Raw genomic sequence first — 16084 nt, 5'->3', positions numbered from 1 at the left:
TTACAAAACCAATCCCAGTGAGCGGAACCTGGAAGTTCTCCGCGCTGCTCGTAGCAAAGTTCAGCAGTATGCCAAGCAATGCGCCAACGGCTACTGGCTCCAGCTCTGTTCGCAGATACAGACCGCGGCTGACACGGGCAACATCAAGGCGATGTATGATGGCATCAAGCAAGCACTGGGCCCAACGCAAATGAAAACTGCCCCTCTGAAGTTGGCTACAGGGGAGATGATTCAAGACAGGGAATGACAGATGGAGCGCTGGGTAGAACATTACACTGAGCTATACGCCAGGGAAAATGTAGTCACAGAAGATGCCCTGAATGCCATAGAATGCCTACCAGGACTGGAAGAGCTTCACAAGGAACCAACCGCAGATGAACTTCGCGAAGCCCTGGACTCTCTTGCCTCTGGAAAGGCACCTGGGAAAGACAGTATTCCTGCTGAGGTACTGAAATGCTGCAAAGAGACGCTCATTACTGAGCTGCATGAAATCCTCTGCCTCTGCTGGAGCGAAGGCGAAGTACCACAGGATTTTAGGGATGCTAACATCGTCACACTGTATAAAAACAAAGGTGAAAGAAGTGATTGCAATAATTATTGCAGCATATCCTTCGTTTGCGTGGTCGGGAAAGTCTTCGGACGAGTAGTACTGAAGATCCATATTTACAGAGCCTGCGTTGTGAGCACCCTCCTGTATGGCAGCGAGACCTGGACCTTGCATGCCCGACGGGAAAGGATGCTCAGCACCTTCCACATGCGGTGCCTCAGACGCATCCTGAACATCACCTGGCAGAACAACGTTCCAAACAACACTGTTCTGGAAAGAGCGGAAAGCACCAGCATGTACGTGTTGCTGAAACAAAGATGGCTATGCTGGCTTGGCCACATTGTGCGCATGGATGATGGATGGATGCCTAAAGACCTCCTGTACGGAAAACCTGTACAGGGAAAACATCCCACAGGCAGACCTCAGCTACGCTACAAAGACGTGTGCAAAAGAGACCTAAAAGCTTTGAGCATTGACCAGAACAACTGGAAAGAAACAGCTCTAGAATGGTCAGCCTGGAGACAGACACAAAGGTCTATCTCCAGGTGCCTAGGTTCGAAGAGACACTGGCTCAGCAGCATGAGGAAAAGAGAGCAAGAAGAAAGGCTGCAGCCCAAGCAGACAGACCAGCGACAGACTTCATCTGTGCTCTCTGCCGGAGGGACTGTCATTCCCGCATTGGCCTGTCGAGCCACACCTGACGTTGCACCAGAGTCAACACCCAGAGCACAACTCCATAGTCTCTCGAGACTGAAAGATGCCTAGAAATGCATATGTCTTCTTACATGTCAAATATAAGATGAAATAATACTTCATAGTTTGTGTATTCGTGTTTTAACAGAATGATCATTTTCTTACCAATGTCTGGGATGTCCTGCAATTCGATTTCATTAGCTTTCCTCTTTGCTGCGTCTGCTAGCACCAGCTCACCCTTATCACTGGCAACATAATGGAGATCCTTTGAAGGTAATGCAAAAAAGAAAGACACCTGAATGTTAATCTAAAATGAATCTAGGCTACAATGTCAATTTTTTTTTTTTTTTGTAAATGTAGAGGTGGGTGCGATGGCTGGTGGGGGAAGGAAGAAACAGATGAAATGACCAGAAAAAAATGAGCTGTTTGAAGCCCAACATCAGAAAAACCAACTGGTTGGATGAAATGCCAGTTCCTCAAAAAACTTTGAAATCAGCCTGCTGGCTCTCCCCACCCTCATCTCTCCGGTTTTGAACTAGGAGGGGATGTTATCTGTCACATTTCAAAAGTATGAGAGGAGGTGAGCAACTGTTCACCTTTCAGAAATGCTAGAATTCCTTCTTTTCAGAGAAACATATCCAGCTGAGCATATTATTATATCAACCTGTGACAGTATTACAGTGTGCGTCCTCTGTGTGCGTTTGAGTCTTGTATGACAGTAAAGAGCAATAATGTTGCAAAATGATGTCTTGGATTGGGTGACTTAAAGACAGAAGTTCCTGCCATCTTTGTACCACTGCTGCAAAGCTGCTCGTCAGCATCAATTTTGGCCAACATTGTGAAAAGAATTCTGGGTAATCAACTGGTGTAGAGTGTTAGCAACAGAATGAAGTCCACCTTCTCCTCATGTTGCAGGACGATAGATTACTGCTTGAATGCTCAGATGACAGGCTTTAAGCCCTACAATATAACAAAACTGACGATCTTGATGTTTGAACATCAAGTCAAAATGATTTCAACAGAGAGGAAACCCAGCTACTTCTACGATGCTCTTCCTGGTACTGTATGTCACTGCCCCCAGTGATGTTGTGAAACTACAGAGGGGCCAGACATACAACCACCTGTGCACACTGGTCAAAATCAACATGCTGACGTGCAGCGTTCCTGTAGTCTGATGAGGCTTTTAGCCAAATTGATTCAACTTGAAAATAAATTCTCACGCAAGCAGCATTTTTTGATTGTTTATTTCAAAATAAAACACTACAGTGGATTCAGACTGAGTCATGGTGGCGTATTGGTACTGCTCTGGCGTCCGATAAGAAGTTTACCACCTCAACATCACCCACGCCCCAATCTAATGTTCATCAATAAATGAAAATGAAAACTGAAAAACAAATTTGCACAACAATGACTCATCATCATTTTAACTGAATTGAACCTTTATTTAACCAGGTTAGTCCCATTGAGATTGAGACCTCTTTTGCAAGAAAGACCTGGACAATTATAAAGTTTCCAATTCACCTAACCTGCATGTCTTTAAATGTAGGAGGAAATCGGAGCACCCGGAGGAACCCCACACAAACACAGAGACAACATGTAAACTCCACACAGAAAGACAGAAAAGCCACAGGTGGGAATCGAATCTTGCTGTGAGACAACAATGCTAACCACTAATCCACCGTGCCACCCATCATGATCAAGTTTACTTTTGATTAAAGGAAGAAAAAAACAACATTCTGTTAATATTCTCTATTCTGGATTGGCAGCAATAAGAGAGAACCAAACACCAGCACTGGCAGCCAAAAGAGGCTACTCAGGGCCGCAGGGTTTCCTCGGGCTGAGTGCAGGGACCTGAGGCCCCATCAAAGAGAACAGCATGTTCAGGAAAGTCTTCCGCCTCAGCGACATCACAGGACATCAGTGCCGTGACTTAGGACTTGCTGTGGATAACCCTCAGCTGGCTAAAGCCAGCCTCCAGCTGAGTCTGCACCCGGCCCTAATACCCACATATTGTAACCCAGCTATTGTACCCCCAGAGGAAAGAAAGAAGGGGGTGCTGGCTTCTAAAAAGAGGTGGGGAGCAGAGAGAGACTGAAGCAGGGAGAGAGCGGTTTTTTTTTTGGGGGGGGGGGGGGGGGGGGCAAAGCGAATGAGTGAGAGAGGTGCTGAAATTGAAGAGTATGAATGGGAACAGATTGGTTAATTATAGTGTGTTGCCTGCCCTCTGTGGCGAGGAGTTCGAAGGAAATGTGAAAATGGCCGAAAACAAAATGGCTTCAAAAGAAGCTAAATTGGCTTCCAGGACTGTGTTAACCAAATCAGCGCCTGCAAACGAGGACGTGGACCCTCAATTAGATATGAGTGAAGCTTCCTAATTGATAAACAGAGCAGCAGAAGATTCAACAGGAGAGTAAGAGAGGAGGTATTACAGTTAAACAAGAGTAGCAGACAAAGAGGAGAGAGAGAGAAGGGGAAAGGAGGAAGAGAAAGAGAGAGGGAGCAAAGACAGAGAAAGAAAGGAAATAAGGCAAAATTTACAAGAAGGATTTTTTAGTGTGTGTGTGTGAGAGAGCATGCGAGAGAGCGAGAGAAAGAGAGAGAGAGAGAGAAAACAGAACAATACGAACACGTGCTTTATTCCAGCTTAGCATTTCATAATACTGTCTGAATCTGGATGGAGACAGTTCCACAGAAAGAAGAAAAAAGTATGAACAAATGTGAAATGACACAGAAGCTACGAGACAAACAGAACTAGCGAGGGAGAGATGGAGGGGGGATCAGCCTGACTAAGAAGGGATAACAATAATACTGCATATAAAACCATCAGATATTACACCTCTTATTCCCTGACACTCAAACGCGACACTAATCTTATTTATATAGGAGCTTTAGGGGTTGCGGCGCACCAGCTAACCTCACTGATAAAAGGGGTGTTTTACTGGGCCATTTTGGGTTGGGGAGGGGGGACGTAGTCACTAAGAGCCTGATATCGACTGATATTTAGGTTACCTTCCAATAAATGCGGGATTATGTTAACTGGCACGCAGCAGTGCTTACGGCACATTAATAGACAGACTCGTGTCCGTATGTTTGCAAGCTGACCGGGTGCTGTGTTACTGTTACTCTGGAGCAGTGGGCAGCACACAGTGTGGATGTGCACACTCATTTTATCCTTTAAAATTATATACACTGTGGGCTGTGTGTTGCATTGAGAAATTACAGAGGCACTGCATGCCCCCACCAACACTCAAAATATAATTTTCCATTTTCCATTGCTTTGTATGCAAGAAATCTTTTTTCCATTAGTTTAGGGAGGGGTGAATGGGGATAAGCATTCCAAATTTGCTCAAAGTACCTATAAAATAACACCTGTAACTTATTTTGTAAAGATGGACACATTAACACCTGACAACACATGTTCATCTTGGTGTATTTCTGGAAATATATTGATTACATGCATTTTAAAAGTCAGCTCAGGTCACTTTGTTTTCCACAGATGTAGTGCACAGCAAAGAGCCTTTACTGAAATTTAATAATAAAGAAATCATGCACTTCAAATACTGTATTAATAACTACACCTTGCAAATTTAACATTTGTGAAAATACAATCTGAGTTAATTTCAAGCTGTACTGCAGGTGCCCTTTGTTACATTCATTCATTCATCTTCTACCGCTTAGTCCAATTAAGGGCCACGGGGGGCAGGAGCCTATCCCAGCAGTCATAGAGCGTGAGGCGGGGTATACCCAGGACAGGACGCCAGTCTGTCGCAGGGCCACAAATAGACAAACAAACACAGACACACCCACACACACACCTACGGACAAGTTTAAAGAGTCCAATCCACCTAACCCACATGTCTTTGGATGTGGGAGGAAACCGGGGGGAGAACATGCAAACTCCACACAGAAAGGCCACGGGAATTGAACCCATGACCTTCTCGCTGTTAGGCAACAGTGCTAACCACTAAGCCACCGTGCTGCCCCCTTTGTTACATATGTAAAAAAAAGTTTTAAAACATGTAGAGGCTTGATTGCTAATAATGTTTGAATACTACAAATGTTGTAAAAAAGTGAACTTGTCCTTTGATGGTTTAGTTCCTTGACAAACACATCACTTAGCTTCACAGATGTCCAAAATTTCATTAAATTCTTACTATTTTCAAGAGAAAAATGTCCCGGTTATGCATCAAGTTATATAAGAAGGCTACATTTTGGCCATGTGGAGTGTTTCTCTTGGCATAACCTAGCAGTGTTGAGGATATCAACGTGTGGAGAAGGCCATGGAAATGTCCACATTTAACAAGGCTGTGGCAATGGTTAGTTTTGAGAGATGGGGATGGACTGATTTTCTATCTGATGAAAGCGTTCAAGCCCTTTACAATGATGCCTTACATTCACTCACACACACTGATGCCAGCGTGCTACCATGCAAGGCCCTCAAAAAACCTGAATAAACTCAGGCATTATCTTCAGACATGAGCACATCTGCTGAACATGCACACATTCATGCAAACACACATCAATGTGGAAGCACAGTTGTTATCCAGGAACCCTACGTTTGACTAATATGCTCATCAGGTAGGTGCTAAAATGTTAATAATGCTAACCACTTATTGTCAAAGATGTGCAATAGCTCATCCAGCTTTGGCAATCCTGTCATCAGATAGCAAAAGAAGATATGAGGTGAACCCATTAGGCACATTTTGTCCTACTGCTCGGGTATCTAGCAAAAAACAGTACAAGCCCTCTTTTTGGAGGCGGATGGAGGGATGTCAGGGGGGAGGCATCATATTCAGCTATCACAGTTTGATTTAATTAACACGCTACATCAAAAAAAACTTGCTGGCTTGAATAAACTGACAAATGACCTAATTGGTTACAATATCAACTCATCAAATGCTAATTACTACCTCAAAACAGTGCTAATTATGAAAAAACAAATAATCACAAACACCCCGAACCACTACAACCCCCACATACACCCCCAAGCTCCACCTACGCCAAAACACACCCTCTGAATCAATTCCTCCTCCCCCCCAATTTTGCCTGAGAATAAAGTGTTTCATTTTAACAAAAGGTTTCTTTTTTGAAAAAGGCTTGGAGGGCTTCTATTGTTAACTGTGAAACAATAGAGCTTGAAAGGGCAGCAAGGAGGAGGTGGGGGTCGGGTGATAGATTGAAGGGGGGGTGTATATGGGAGGGGCGGTATCTCATGCTGAGCATTTCGAGAAAAGCTGAGGTGAGGGTGTGCATGACATCTCTGAGTACACATTTTATCAAGTCAATGGTGCGTTATTGAGTTCTGTGGTCAAGTTGGAAGTTGGACAACAGTCGGGTGGAGTTGGGGGTTGCCCTCATTAACCCCTTCCACCTCGATTCAATCAGCCAACCAGCAGGTTAAAGCAACAACACAACCTAATTAGAGTGACAGAAAGAGCAAAGGGTGAAATGTCAGTGTCCTTCTTTCTTTTTCAGTCTGTCTTTCTCCTTCACTTACTCTTTTCATATAATGTGCTACCACTTTCTTAGTCATTGAGGCAAAAAGAAAAAGACTTGAAAGCACTCACTGGGAAACGAGAATTTATAGGTATTATCTCCGTTACACATCTGGAATAAAAGTATTTGCTTGCTTTAATGTTTTATTATTTAATGTAAAGGATGCTTGTCGTGAACAGCGTTGCCACAGTTACTTTGAAAAGTTACTTTATTAGCAGCTGCCGACAAGTTGTTTGGCAGCTGCTAATAAAGTAACTGTATAAAGTAACTTTTGGTCGTGAAGTGTTTTACTGTATATGAATAAAACTGTCTAGTCTTAATATGTAAGATTCAAGGAACTGGCCACAATTAACTTGTCCAATTCTATATCTGAATTTTTTTGTTGTGTTTTTATTGAGCAACAGGAACATTTAATAAAGTTTTATTAAGATTTATTCATACTTACAAGGTAACACCTCATTTACCATTTACTGTATGTATGTATATATATATATATATATATATATATATATATATATATATATACACACACACACACACAGTGGTGGGCACAGTTCCGCTAATCTGCTAACTAATTATCAAAGGTAATGTTTTCTTTAGCAGATTAGCTTTTCAGTTAACTTTGAAAACCATCACCGGACAAATTATATTCCGATAAGTTTTGGTCCGATAATTTTTAGATCGCTAACATGTTTTTGCAGGTGAAGTGAATAAATCTGAAACAGTTAAAAATGTTTGTTAAGTCTGATATCAAAGATTTCAGTGCTTACCTGTTAAATGTTTTGTAGCAGATAAACAGCTCTATTTGCTGTAAACAGAGGAGAGCTGTTTTCAGGAGAAACTGCTCTATCCTCTGCAGTCAGTTAAGAGCTGGTCACAAGATAATTGCTCTTGACACCATACTGACTCACCGGCAATATCACCCAAGTCATCCAGAGGCATACCATTTTAACTTATGGTTAAAATTTTAACCAAACTAATTTCGGACATGTTATTTAAATTAATGTCACTTCTGAAGTTTTATAAAGTGAAAACATCAGCTATATATTTTAGTTTTAAAGTATTGCACTAATTTTGAAGGTGTTAGTGTGGACATGCTGTGTCCAGGTGCATTATGGGTAATCTCAGTACAGTCACGACAGGAGAAATGCATTTGAGATGCTCCGATCAGACTCCACATGGACAACAGCATTAAACTCTTTGTATATTGCGCCTAAAAGTCTTGTGAATATATTCTCTGGGTTTATAGACATTGTTATTATGTTTGTTATATGTAAAAGTGCCAGAAGCAGCTCAGGTTGCTTCTCCATTATTTTCAACTATAAGATAAGATAAGATAAGATGCCTTTTATTGTCATTGAATAAAATTCAACAAAAATTAAATTGCAATCACTGTGAGTTGCAATCGATTCCTGTTTCCTGTAACGTCCTGCTTATTGTCCCACAACACTGTTTGTTGTCTTTGTTCCAGAGTAATATATATAGGATGTCTGAAATTCAGTTTGTGTTTATTAAATTCCACGAAGATTAAACGTAACACATGGATTATTTGGAATATTTGTTTTGGCAAGTTTTCACGGTCTGTACTGCCATCTGCTGGCCAGTAGCGTTCATGGCAGTATGAGCATCTGGATGCCAGTAAATGGCAGTGTTCTATTATTTTGACCCCGGTTATATCAGACGGTTGTCAAATAACAACTTGACTTTTTGGCTTTTTGCAAATGGATTTTTTTTTTTTAAATGAAGAAAGGCATATTTTACAAAAGCACATTTATATGTAAACGCCAACACACACACCTCACATTAACGTGTTTATTTTTACATAGAATGAATGAGTCAACCAATCAGTGTTAGCGGAGGCTCATTTACCAATAATCCTTTTGGCATCTATCTGTGTTTGTTACAAAACTTCAGAATTAGTGCATTATTTAAAATTAAAAGATATGTGTTATATTTTAACTTTGTACAAATGACAGAACTGACATTAATGGAGTTATTCTATCTGGAATCATTTTATGATTTTAAATCAAAACCATAACTCAAAACTGCTTTATTTTCTAAGATCTCTCTCTCACTGCAGCACAGTGTGTGTGTACAGTTGAGCTTAGCTCCTCTCAGTTGCTTCACTGCTGCAAGCTATATAGTAAACAGGAGCTTCCAGCAGTGGGCAGGGTGCACAAAGACAGAAGTGGTGACTCATTGTTTGGGTCTGTGGTCACCTTTGATGCTACCAGAAGCGATTATGGTGTAAAAACTCAAAATCAGCTTGTTAGTAGTTGCAAGTGTACCGGAGACAATACTGAAAGTTATTGGTTAGCTGTAGCTGCCGATAAATTTTTGGGTGGTTTATCGGTTTAGCGTTATAAAAGATAACTTTTCAGTTAGCTGATTAGCTGTTATCAAAGCTAACTTTTTGGTTAGCTGTGCCCACCACTACACACAGTAAATTTTGCTGAGTAAAATTTACTCTGCTGGGATAACATTTGGTCCCAGTCTCAGAGTAAAATACACTCTATAGAGTGAAATAAGCTCTACCATCTTGTGAAATCAGTGGTGGTGGCAATGCACTTTTCACTCATGGTAAGGACAACATGACACTTAACAAAACTGACTAAACCAACTGAACTACAAAAACACAATAAATCAGTAATACTAACAACACTGTTACACTAACATGAACCACAATAACATTTAACCCCAAACTCCCATGGTTCATTGCAGCACAATGTCCACTGTTCACTGCTGTTAGCTAATATAGCTATTTTCTCCAAAAATATTAGTCCTATCAACTTTCCGCTTTGCAGCATTCATCCTTGACCCAAAATACATAAGTATACCAAACGACAAATGTCAACTCTCCCCAGTTTGTCCGAGACCGAAGCCATACACATACGTATGCAAACATGCACGCTGAGGCCACTTGGCTATATATATATATATATATATAGAGAGAGAGAGAGAGAGAGAGAGAGAGAGAGAGAGAGAGAGAGAGAGAGAGAGAGAGAGAGAGAGAGAGAGAGAAAGAGAGCTGCAATTAAAACAATGCATAACACAACGCCAGCTAAATTACAATGCTAATAATTATTCGCAAAGATTTTCCCATCCTCGCTCAATTTTAGATGTGTCCTAAGTGACACAGCAAGACCTTGTTACTTTTCTCTTTCATTTCTTCATTTGTCATATAGCTTCCGATTGACACAGCGACCCCCCTCCTATCCTCTCTGCAGCCTTCCCTGTGCTCTTTCAAGGTCCACAGGCTTGACTCCACCTTTTCAATTCGCCTTCCCAGCAGCACTACTTAGTAGGGAGGGAATTGGAAGCAGTGCTATCAGTGTGATTGAGGGAGTGCGTGTGTGTGTGTGTGTGTGTGTGTATGTGTTAACATCTAGGGTGTTGGTGAAGCATGGAGCAAAGAGGGCCCCATGAAAAAGGGGGTCAAACACACAGAAGAGCATTTCAGCGTGGAGTGGAAGAAAGCATGAGTTACAGGGAAGATGAGAGGAGAGGAAAAGGCTGAGCCGAGGCCATAGAGGTTGTGAAAAGATAGGGGCCCATACTGAGATCACACCTGCTCTCTGACATGCACACACAGACATGTGCATGCACCAGTTACAAGACGTGCAAATGAAGGCAACAAGTGAGGGTGTAACAATGAATGAGAAAAAAAAAAAACCCGTTGGGGAAGCAGGTAGCAATCAGAGTGTACAGCAAACTCATCTGAAAGAGAGCAAATATTTCTAATAATCAATCAACTAATACCTAAATCATAGGTGGTGCCATTGTTAATACTGTAATATCGCTGGTTCGTTAGGAATAGTTAATGGCCCAAAGAGGACAGTATATTGGGCATTATTATCACTTTACCGGGGTGTTGCTAGGCCAGTATCGTAGATTTACGTCGACGGTATCTGGCTATACCCGCCCGCTGTGCGTAAACAAAGGACATCATAGCGCGCACGCAGCCCAAGAACTGTCCGCAGAGGGGGAAAAAAAAAAACTGTCCACAGAGGAAAAGATTAAAAGGCAAGAAGTGTGTTTTGGTCCCAATATGGATATTCCGGATGATTTTCTCATGGAAGGTCGACAATGAACAGCAGCAGCCAGCTTGATGAGGACGCGCTGCTGAATTTCAACAGCAGCGCGCGCACCAGGCGGCAGGAGTTAAGTGAGCCAACTTTTTATGTACGCGTTACGTGTTGTGTATCTCAGTAAAAAGTGATAATAATGCAAATAACACGCTGTTGTCATGCAGCATGCATTTTCTGCGTCCCTCCGTTCACGCCCAGCTGTCATTTTGGGTGACTGGGCGTGAACGTCGGGCCTCTGAAAATGCATACCGCCCTACAAAAGAATGTTATTGCAGCATCTTTTTCTTTACAACTTTTGATTTTGAATATGTTCAAAGTCAAAACTAAATGGGTAGAAATGATCTCTTTAAGAAAAACGGCCTAGGTGTTGAAGAGTGTTCATTACTTATGGCGGCTCTATTATAAAAAATGTTTTTATGGTGAAACCAAAGGTAAAATTCCACATCGAGGAGAAAGCATATACACGTGCCAACACTTGAAGTGCTCCAACAGGTACACATTCTCTTAAGTTTTGTTTTGTTTGTTGAAGTTGCAAAAAAAATAAATAAATAAATAAAAATCTGGGATGCACCACTCAATTTTTCCCACTTCAAAATTTATGTTTATTTACCTCTGTAAATATTAATGAATTTTTCCACCCCCTTTTTTAAAAACTTTGCAAGACAGTGCATATTTAAGCATTTTAATGAAGAGATAATGGAATGATCTTCCAGAAAATCTGTATTGTTATCTGGATTCGAAGCAAATCTCATCTGCTTTTGGATATTAGCACTTTACATATGCCCTCTTCAGATTTGCTCCAAAAGTTAATTGTTTCCTCCTTAACTGATATCCCACTCTTCCACCAAGTTTCAAGAAAATTGGCTATTTACTTTCTACATAATCCTGCCAAAAGTCAGAAAAACAGAAATGAAAACACTATCTCCTTGGAGGAGGTAAATATTCTTTAAAATTTTAAATTCTACTCTTCTACACTTATTAAGCAGTTGACACCAACAAGCCCAGAGACAACAAAAGTAAATTAGCCAACTGGCTAAATCTGACAGTACTGAACACTGAATAGATGTAGAGTAAATGAATGCAAGAAAGTAAGTAAGAAAATATCCTGACGATACCCTCCTTTTTCTACATCGGCCCCAGCGTCATGTGGCTTCCATTGCAGGCCAGGGTGAACCTTTTCATCATGTTTTTTGAAAAAGGTTCAACCTCCCTCAGGTTCATTAGTTTGAATAATCCTCCAGACAATGTCAGTCAATAAAGAAGCAGGTGAAAACAGCTCTTTCACTAAAAATAATTACATAAGTAGGTACATGTCTTAGCGAACAAGATGCTGGACAGCTGAGCCATGCTTTCTTCTTCAGAAGATTAGACTACTGCAATGCTTTTTCACCAACAAAAAAAGGCGACTGAGCGACTTGTTTAATACCGTTGTCAGATAACTACTAAAGATAAAAATACAGACAGCTTCACTTTAACTTTAACTGAACTCCACTAGCTACCACTGTATTCAAAATACATTTTAACAGGATTTTAGAGTATCACTTCACAATGCTCTAAATGGTTGAGAACATTCTTACATTTCAGAGGTTTTTTTTTTGGTATCTTCTGTTATTTACAATAATTCCAATGTTTCTAAACTGTCAGAGTCACTGTGAAAGTAGCTTTCACCACCTGTGCCCCAAACTGTGGAACATTCCCAAAGACAACAGGACAGAAACCTCAGTGAATATAATTTAAGAATCAACTATAACAATGCCTGTTTTTCTTTCTGTCTGTCACATACATTTACATTTCAATTAATTTTAATTGTGTAAGACATGCTGCATGCCCTTTATTAATTGTTCTGTACAAACAAAACGTATTTTTGTGTTTATAACTGCGTGGAGACGTGCCCGCGTTTTTAAGCATATTTTTCTAAATTTACAGTGTAAAATTATGACACATCTTAAGCAATATTGCAAACTTGATTATACTATCTGGTTTGAGTAATTATGCATTAATTCTTATGTCAGCAAAATGCTTAATCCCTGGGTGGACTGAATTAAAACAGATCCCATAGTGGGGTTTATTGGAACTTTGATAATTATTTGGTCAAATTGGATGTCACATTTTGCAAAAATGGATACTTTACATGAATTTTACTATTTACTTACCATGAATAGGTCTTTGGCTTGTAAATCTACAGCAAGAAGGAAGGCCTTCTCAAAGCGCTGGTATCTGCAGAGGAAGGAGAGGTGCAGTGATAAGACATCATCCTGACTGAGTGACAAAAAAAGCAGTCAATCTAAAAATCCTCATTTTAGATGAACATTTACAGGTAAGGGAATTGATGGATAGGTCACTATTACAGATTTATCCCTTAGATCTGCATACACAGACCGACACTTTTTCCATCCACAGAAATGTTTGTGTGTGAAGCTGTTAGTGAAGTGAAGTGTGAGCAGCCAGCACCCTTCGTATTATCCAGAATTAAAGCTGGAAGAGAGAGAGAGAGAGAGAGAGAGAGAGAGAGAGAGAGAGAGAGAGAGGGAGAAAGGAGGAAGCACTATCTCTTAGAACAAAACACACCAAACTTCTCTTTGTGAAGCAAACATGAAACAAATAAACACAAGCAAAGACAGGAGGTGCGGGGTGGGGGTGGGGGTGCGCACTTCCATTTGATGTTGATGCAGAGAAAAAAGAATGCAGGTATGCGATAAGCGGGGAGAGGAGAAGGGATGCCAAATAGCACCAGTGCTCTGCTGCAGAGACAGAGGGAGAGAGGGAAAGAATGAGAGAAAGGGAGGGAGGGAGAATGGGAGGTAATTGTAGGATGGAGAGCTATAAGCAGCAGTGTGTGGGAACAACGGGGTCTATTTCAGTCAAACAGCCATTTCAAAAGGCTCTCATAGCAGAAAGGAAAATGAAACAACAGTCCAAACAGGTGCACGTGTGGCGCTTTGCCTCATGAATGACTCAAAGCTGCATCAGTGCGCGTGATGAAGTTCAAAAGCGCTTTTTGATTTTTCTTTTTTAAATGGGAGCATTAAATTCTCTTTTCCATGGATGTCATAAAACATTTTTTAAAAAGTCACTCCACTTCCTAATGGTTTCACACACACACACACACACACACACAAAGATAGTAAAATTCCTGTATTGGTGCTGCGTGTGCAGAGTCACATGACCGTAGTCACCAACAGTGTTGCCACAGTTACTTTGAAAAAGTAATCCAATTACTGATTACTCTTTGAAAAAGTAACTTAGTTACTTTACTGATTACTCAATTGTAAAAGTAACTAAGTTAGATTACTAGCTACTTTTTTAGTTACTTTCCCCAGCTGGCGACAACAACCCTCTGCCACCTCAACATGACAATGATACTTGTTTTGCCAAAACTCACTTTATAGTCACCCTTTCTTGACTTCAGTGAAAATAAATACTTGTTTTATAAAAAGTAAACTAAAGACCTCTTTCTTGACCTCATATTTAACTTCTGACAGCACTGTAACAGTAAAACAAGTAATTTCTAATCTACAGTGTTTCAACTCAATCAATCAACTTTTTTTTTATATAGCGCCAAATCACAACAAACAGTTACCCCAAGGCGCTTTATATTGTAAGGCAAGGCCATACAATAATAATGAAAAACCCCAACGGTCAAAACGACCCCCTGTGAGCAAGCACTTGGCAACAGTGGGAAGGAAAAACTCCCTCTTAACAGGAAGAAACCTCCAGCAGAACCAGGCTCAGGGAGGGGCAGTCTTCTGCTGAGACTGGTTGGGGCTGAGGGAAAGAACCAGGAAAAAGACATGCTGTGGAGGGGGGCAGAGATCGATCACTAATGATTAAATGCGGAGTGATGCATACAGAGCAAAAAGAGAAAGAAACAGTGCATCATGGGAACCCCCCCACAGTCTACGTCTAAAGCAGCATAACCAAGGGATAGTCCAGGGTCACCCGATCCAGCCCTAACTATAAGCCTTAGCGAAAAGGAAAGTTTTAAGCCTAATCTTAAAAGTAGAGAGGGTATCTGTCTCCCTGATCTGAATTGGGAGCTGGTTCCACAGGAGAGGAGCCTGAAAGCTGAAGGCTCTGCCTCCCATTCTACTCTTACAAACCCTAGGAACTACAAGTAAGCCTGCAGTCTGAGAGCGAAGCGCTCTATTAGGGTGATATGGTACTACGAGGTCCCTAAGATAAGATGGGACCTGATTATTCAAAACCTTATAAGTAAGAAGAAGAATTTTAAATTCTATTCTAGAATTAACAGGAAGCCAATGAAGAGAGGCCAACACGGGTGAGATATGCTCTCTCCTGCTAGTCCCCGTCAGTACTCTAGCTGCAGCATTTTGAATTAACTGAAGGCTTTTTAGGGAACTTTTAGGACAACCTGATAATAAAGAATTACAATAGTCCAGCCTAGAGGAAATAAATGCATGAATTAGTTTTTCAGCATCACTCTGAGACAAGACCTTTCTGATTTTAGAGATATTGCGTAAATGCAAAAAGGCAGTCCTACATATTTCTCACAAGATTTCTCACAGTATTACTAGAGGTCAGGGAAATGCCATCCAGAGTAAAGATCTGGTTAGACACCATGCTTCTAAGATTTGTGGGGCCAAGTACAATAACTTCAGTTTTATCTGAGTTTAAAAGCAGGAAATTAGAGGTCATCCATGTCTTTATGTCTGTAAGACAATCCTGCAGTTTAGCTAATTGGTGTGTGTCCTCTGGCTTCATGGATAGATAAAGCTGGGTATCATCTGCGTAACAATGAAAATTTAAGCAATACCGTCTAATAATACTGCCTAAGGGAAGCATGTATAAAGTGAATAAAATTGGTCCTAGCACAGAACCTTGTGGAACTCCATAATTAACTTTAGTCTGTGAAGAAGATTCCCCATTTACATGAACAAACTGTAATCTATTAGACAAATATGATTCAAACCACCGCAGCGCAGTGCCTTTAATACCTATGACATGCTCTAATCTCTGTAATAAAATTTTATGGTCAACAGTATCAAAAGCAGCACTGAGGTCCAACAGAACAAGCACAGAGATAAGTCCACTGTCCGAAGCCATAAGAAGATCATTTGTAACCTTCACTAATGCTGTTTCTGTACTATGATGAATTCTAAAACCTGACTGAACCTCTTCAAATAGACCATTCCTCTGCAGGTGATCAGTTAGCTGTTTTACAACTACCCTCTCAAGAATCTTTGAGAGAAAAGGAAGGTTGGAGATTGGCCTATAATTAGCTAAAATAGCTGGGTCAAGT

The 16084-nt window shown here is 40.8% G+C and overlaps 1 protein-coding gene across 4 annotated transcripts in view; it reads right to left on the bottom strand.

The window, feature by feature from the left end:
- Positions 1-16084, bottom strand: part of wdpcp (WD repeat containing planar cell polarity effector) — a 169878-nt gene that overhangs the window by 38138 nt on the left and 115656 nt on the right. For all 4 annotated transcript variants that reach the window (XM_034184980.1, XM_034184984.1, XM_034184983.1 and 1 more), the window contains 2 exons: positions 12978-13041; positions 1406-1505 (listed from right to left, as the gene is read on the bottom strand). In XM_034184980.1, the coding sequence (XP_034040871.1) occupies positions 1406-1505; positions 12978-13041 (164 nt within the window). The remainder of the gene's footprint in view (positions 1-1405; positions 1506-12977; positions 13042-16084) is intronic.

The sequence above is a fragment of the Thalassophryne amazonica genome, chromosome 13 (assembly GCF_902500255.1).
Source record: "Thalassophryne amazonica chromosome 13, fThaAma1.1, whole genome shotgun sequence".
Lineage (NCBI taxonomy): Eukaryota > Metazoa > Chordata > Actinopteri > Batrachoidiformes > Batrachoididae > Thalassophryne > Thalassophryne amazonica.
Note: the sequence above shows the minus strand (reverse complement) of the source record. Positions and strands in the feature narration are given on the sequence as shown.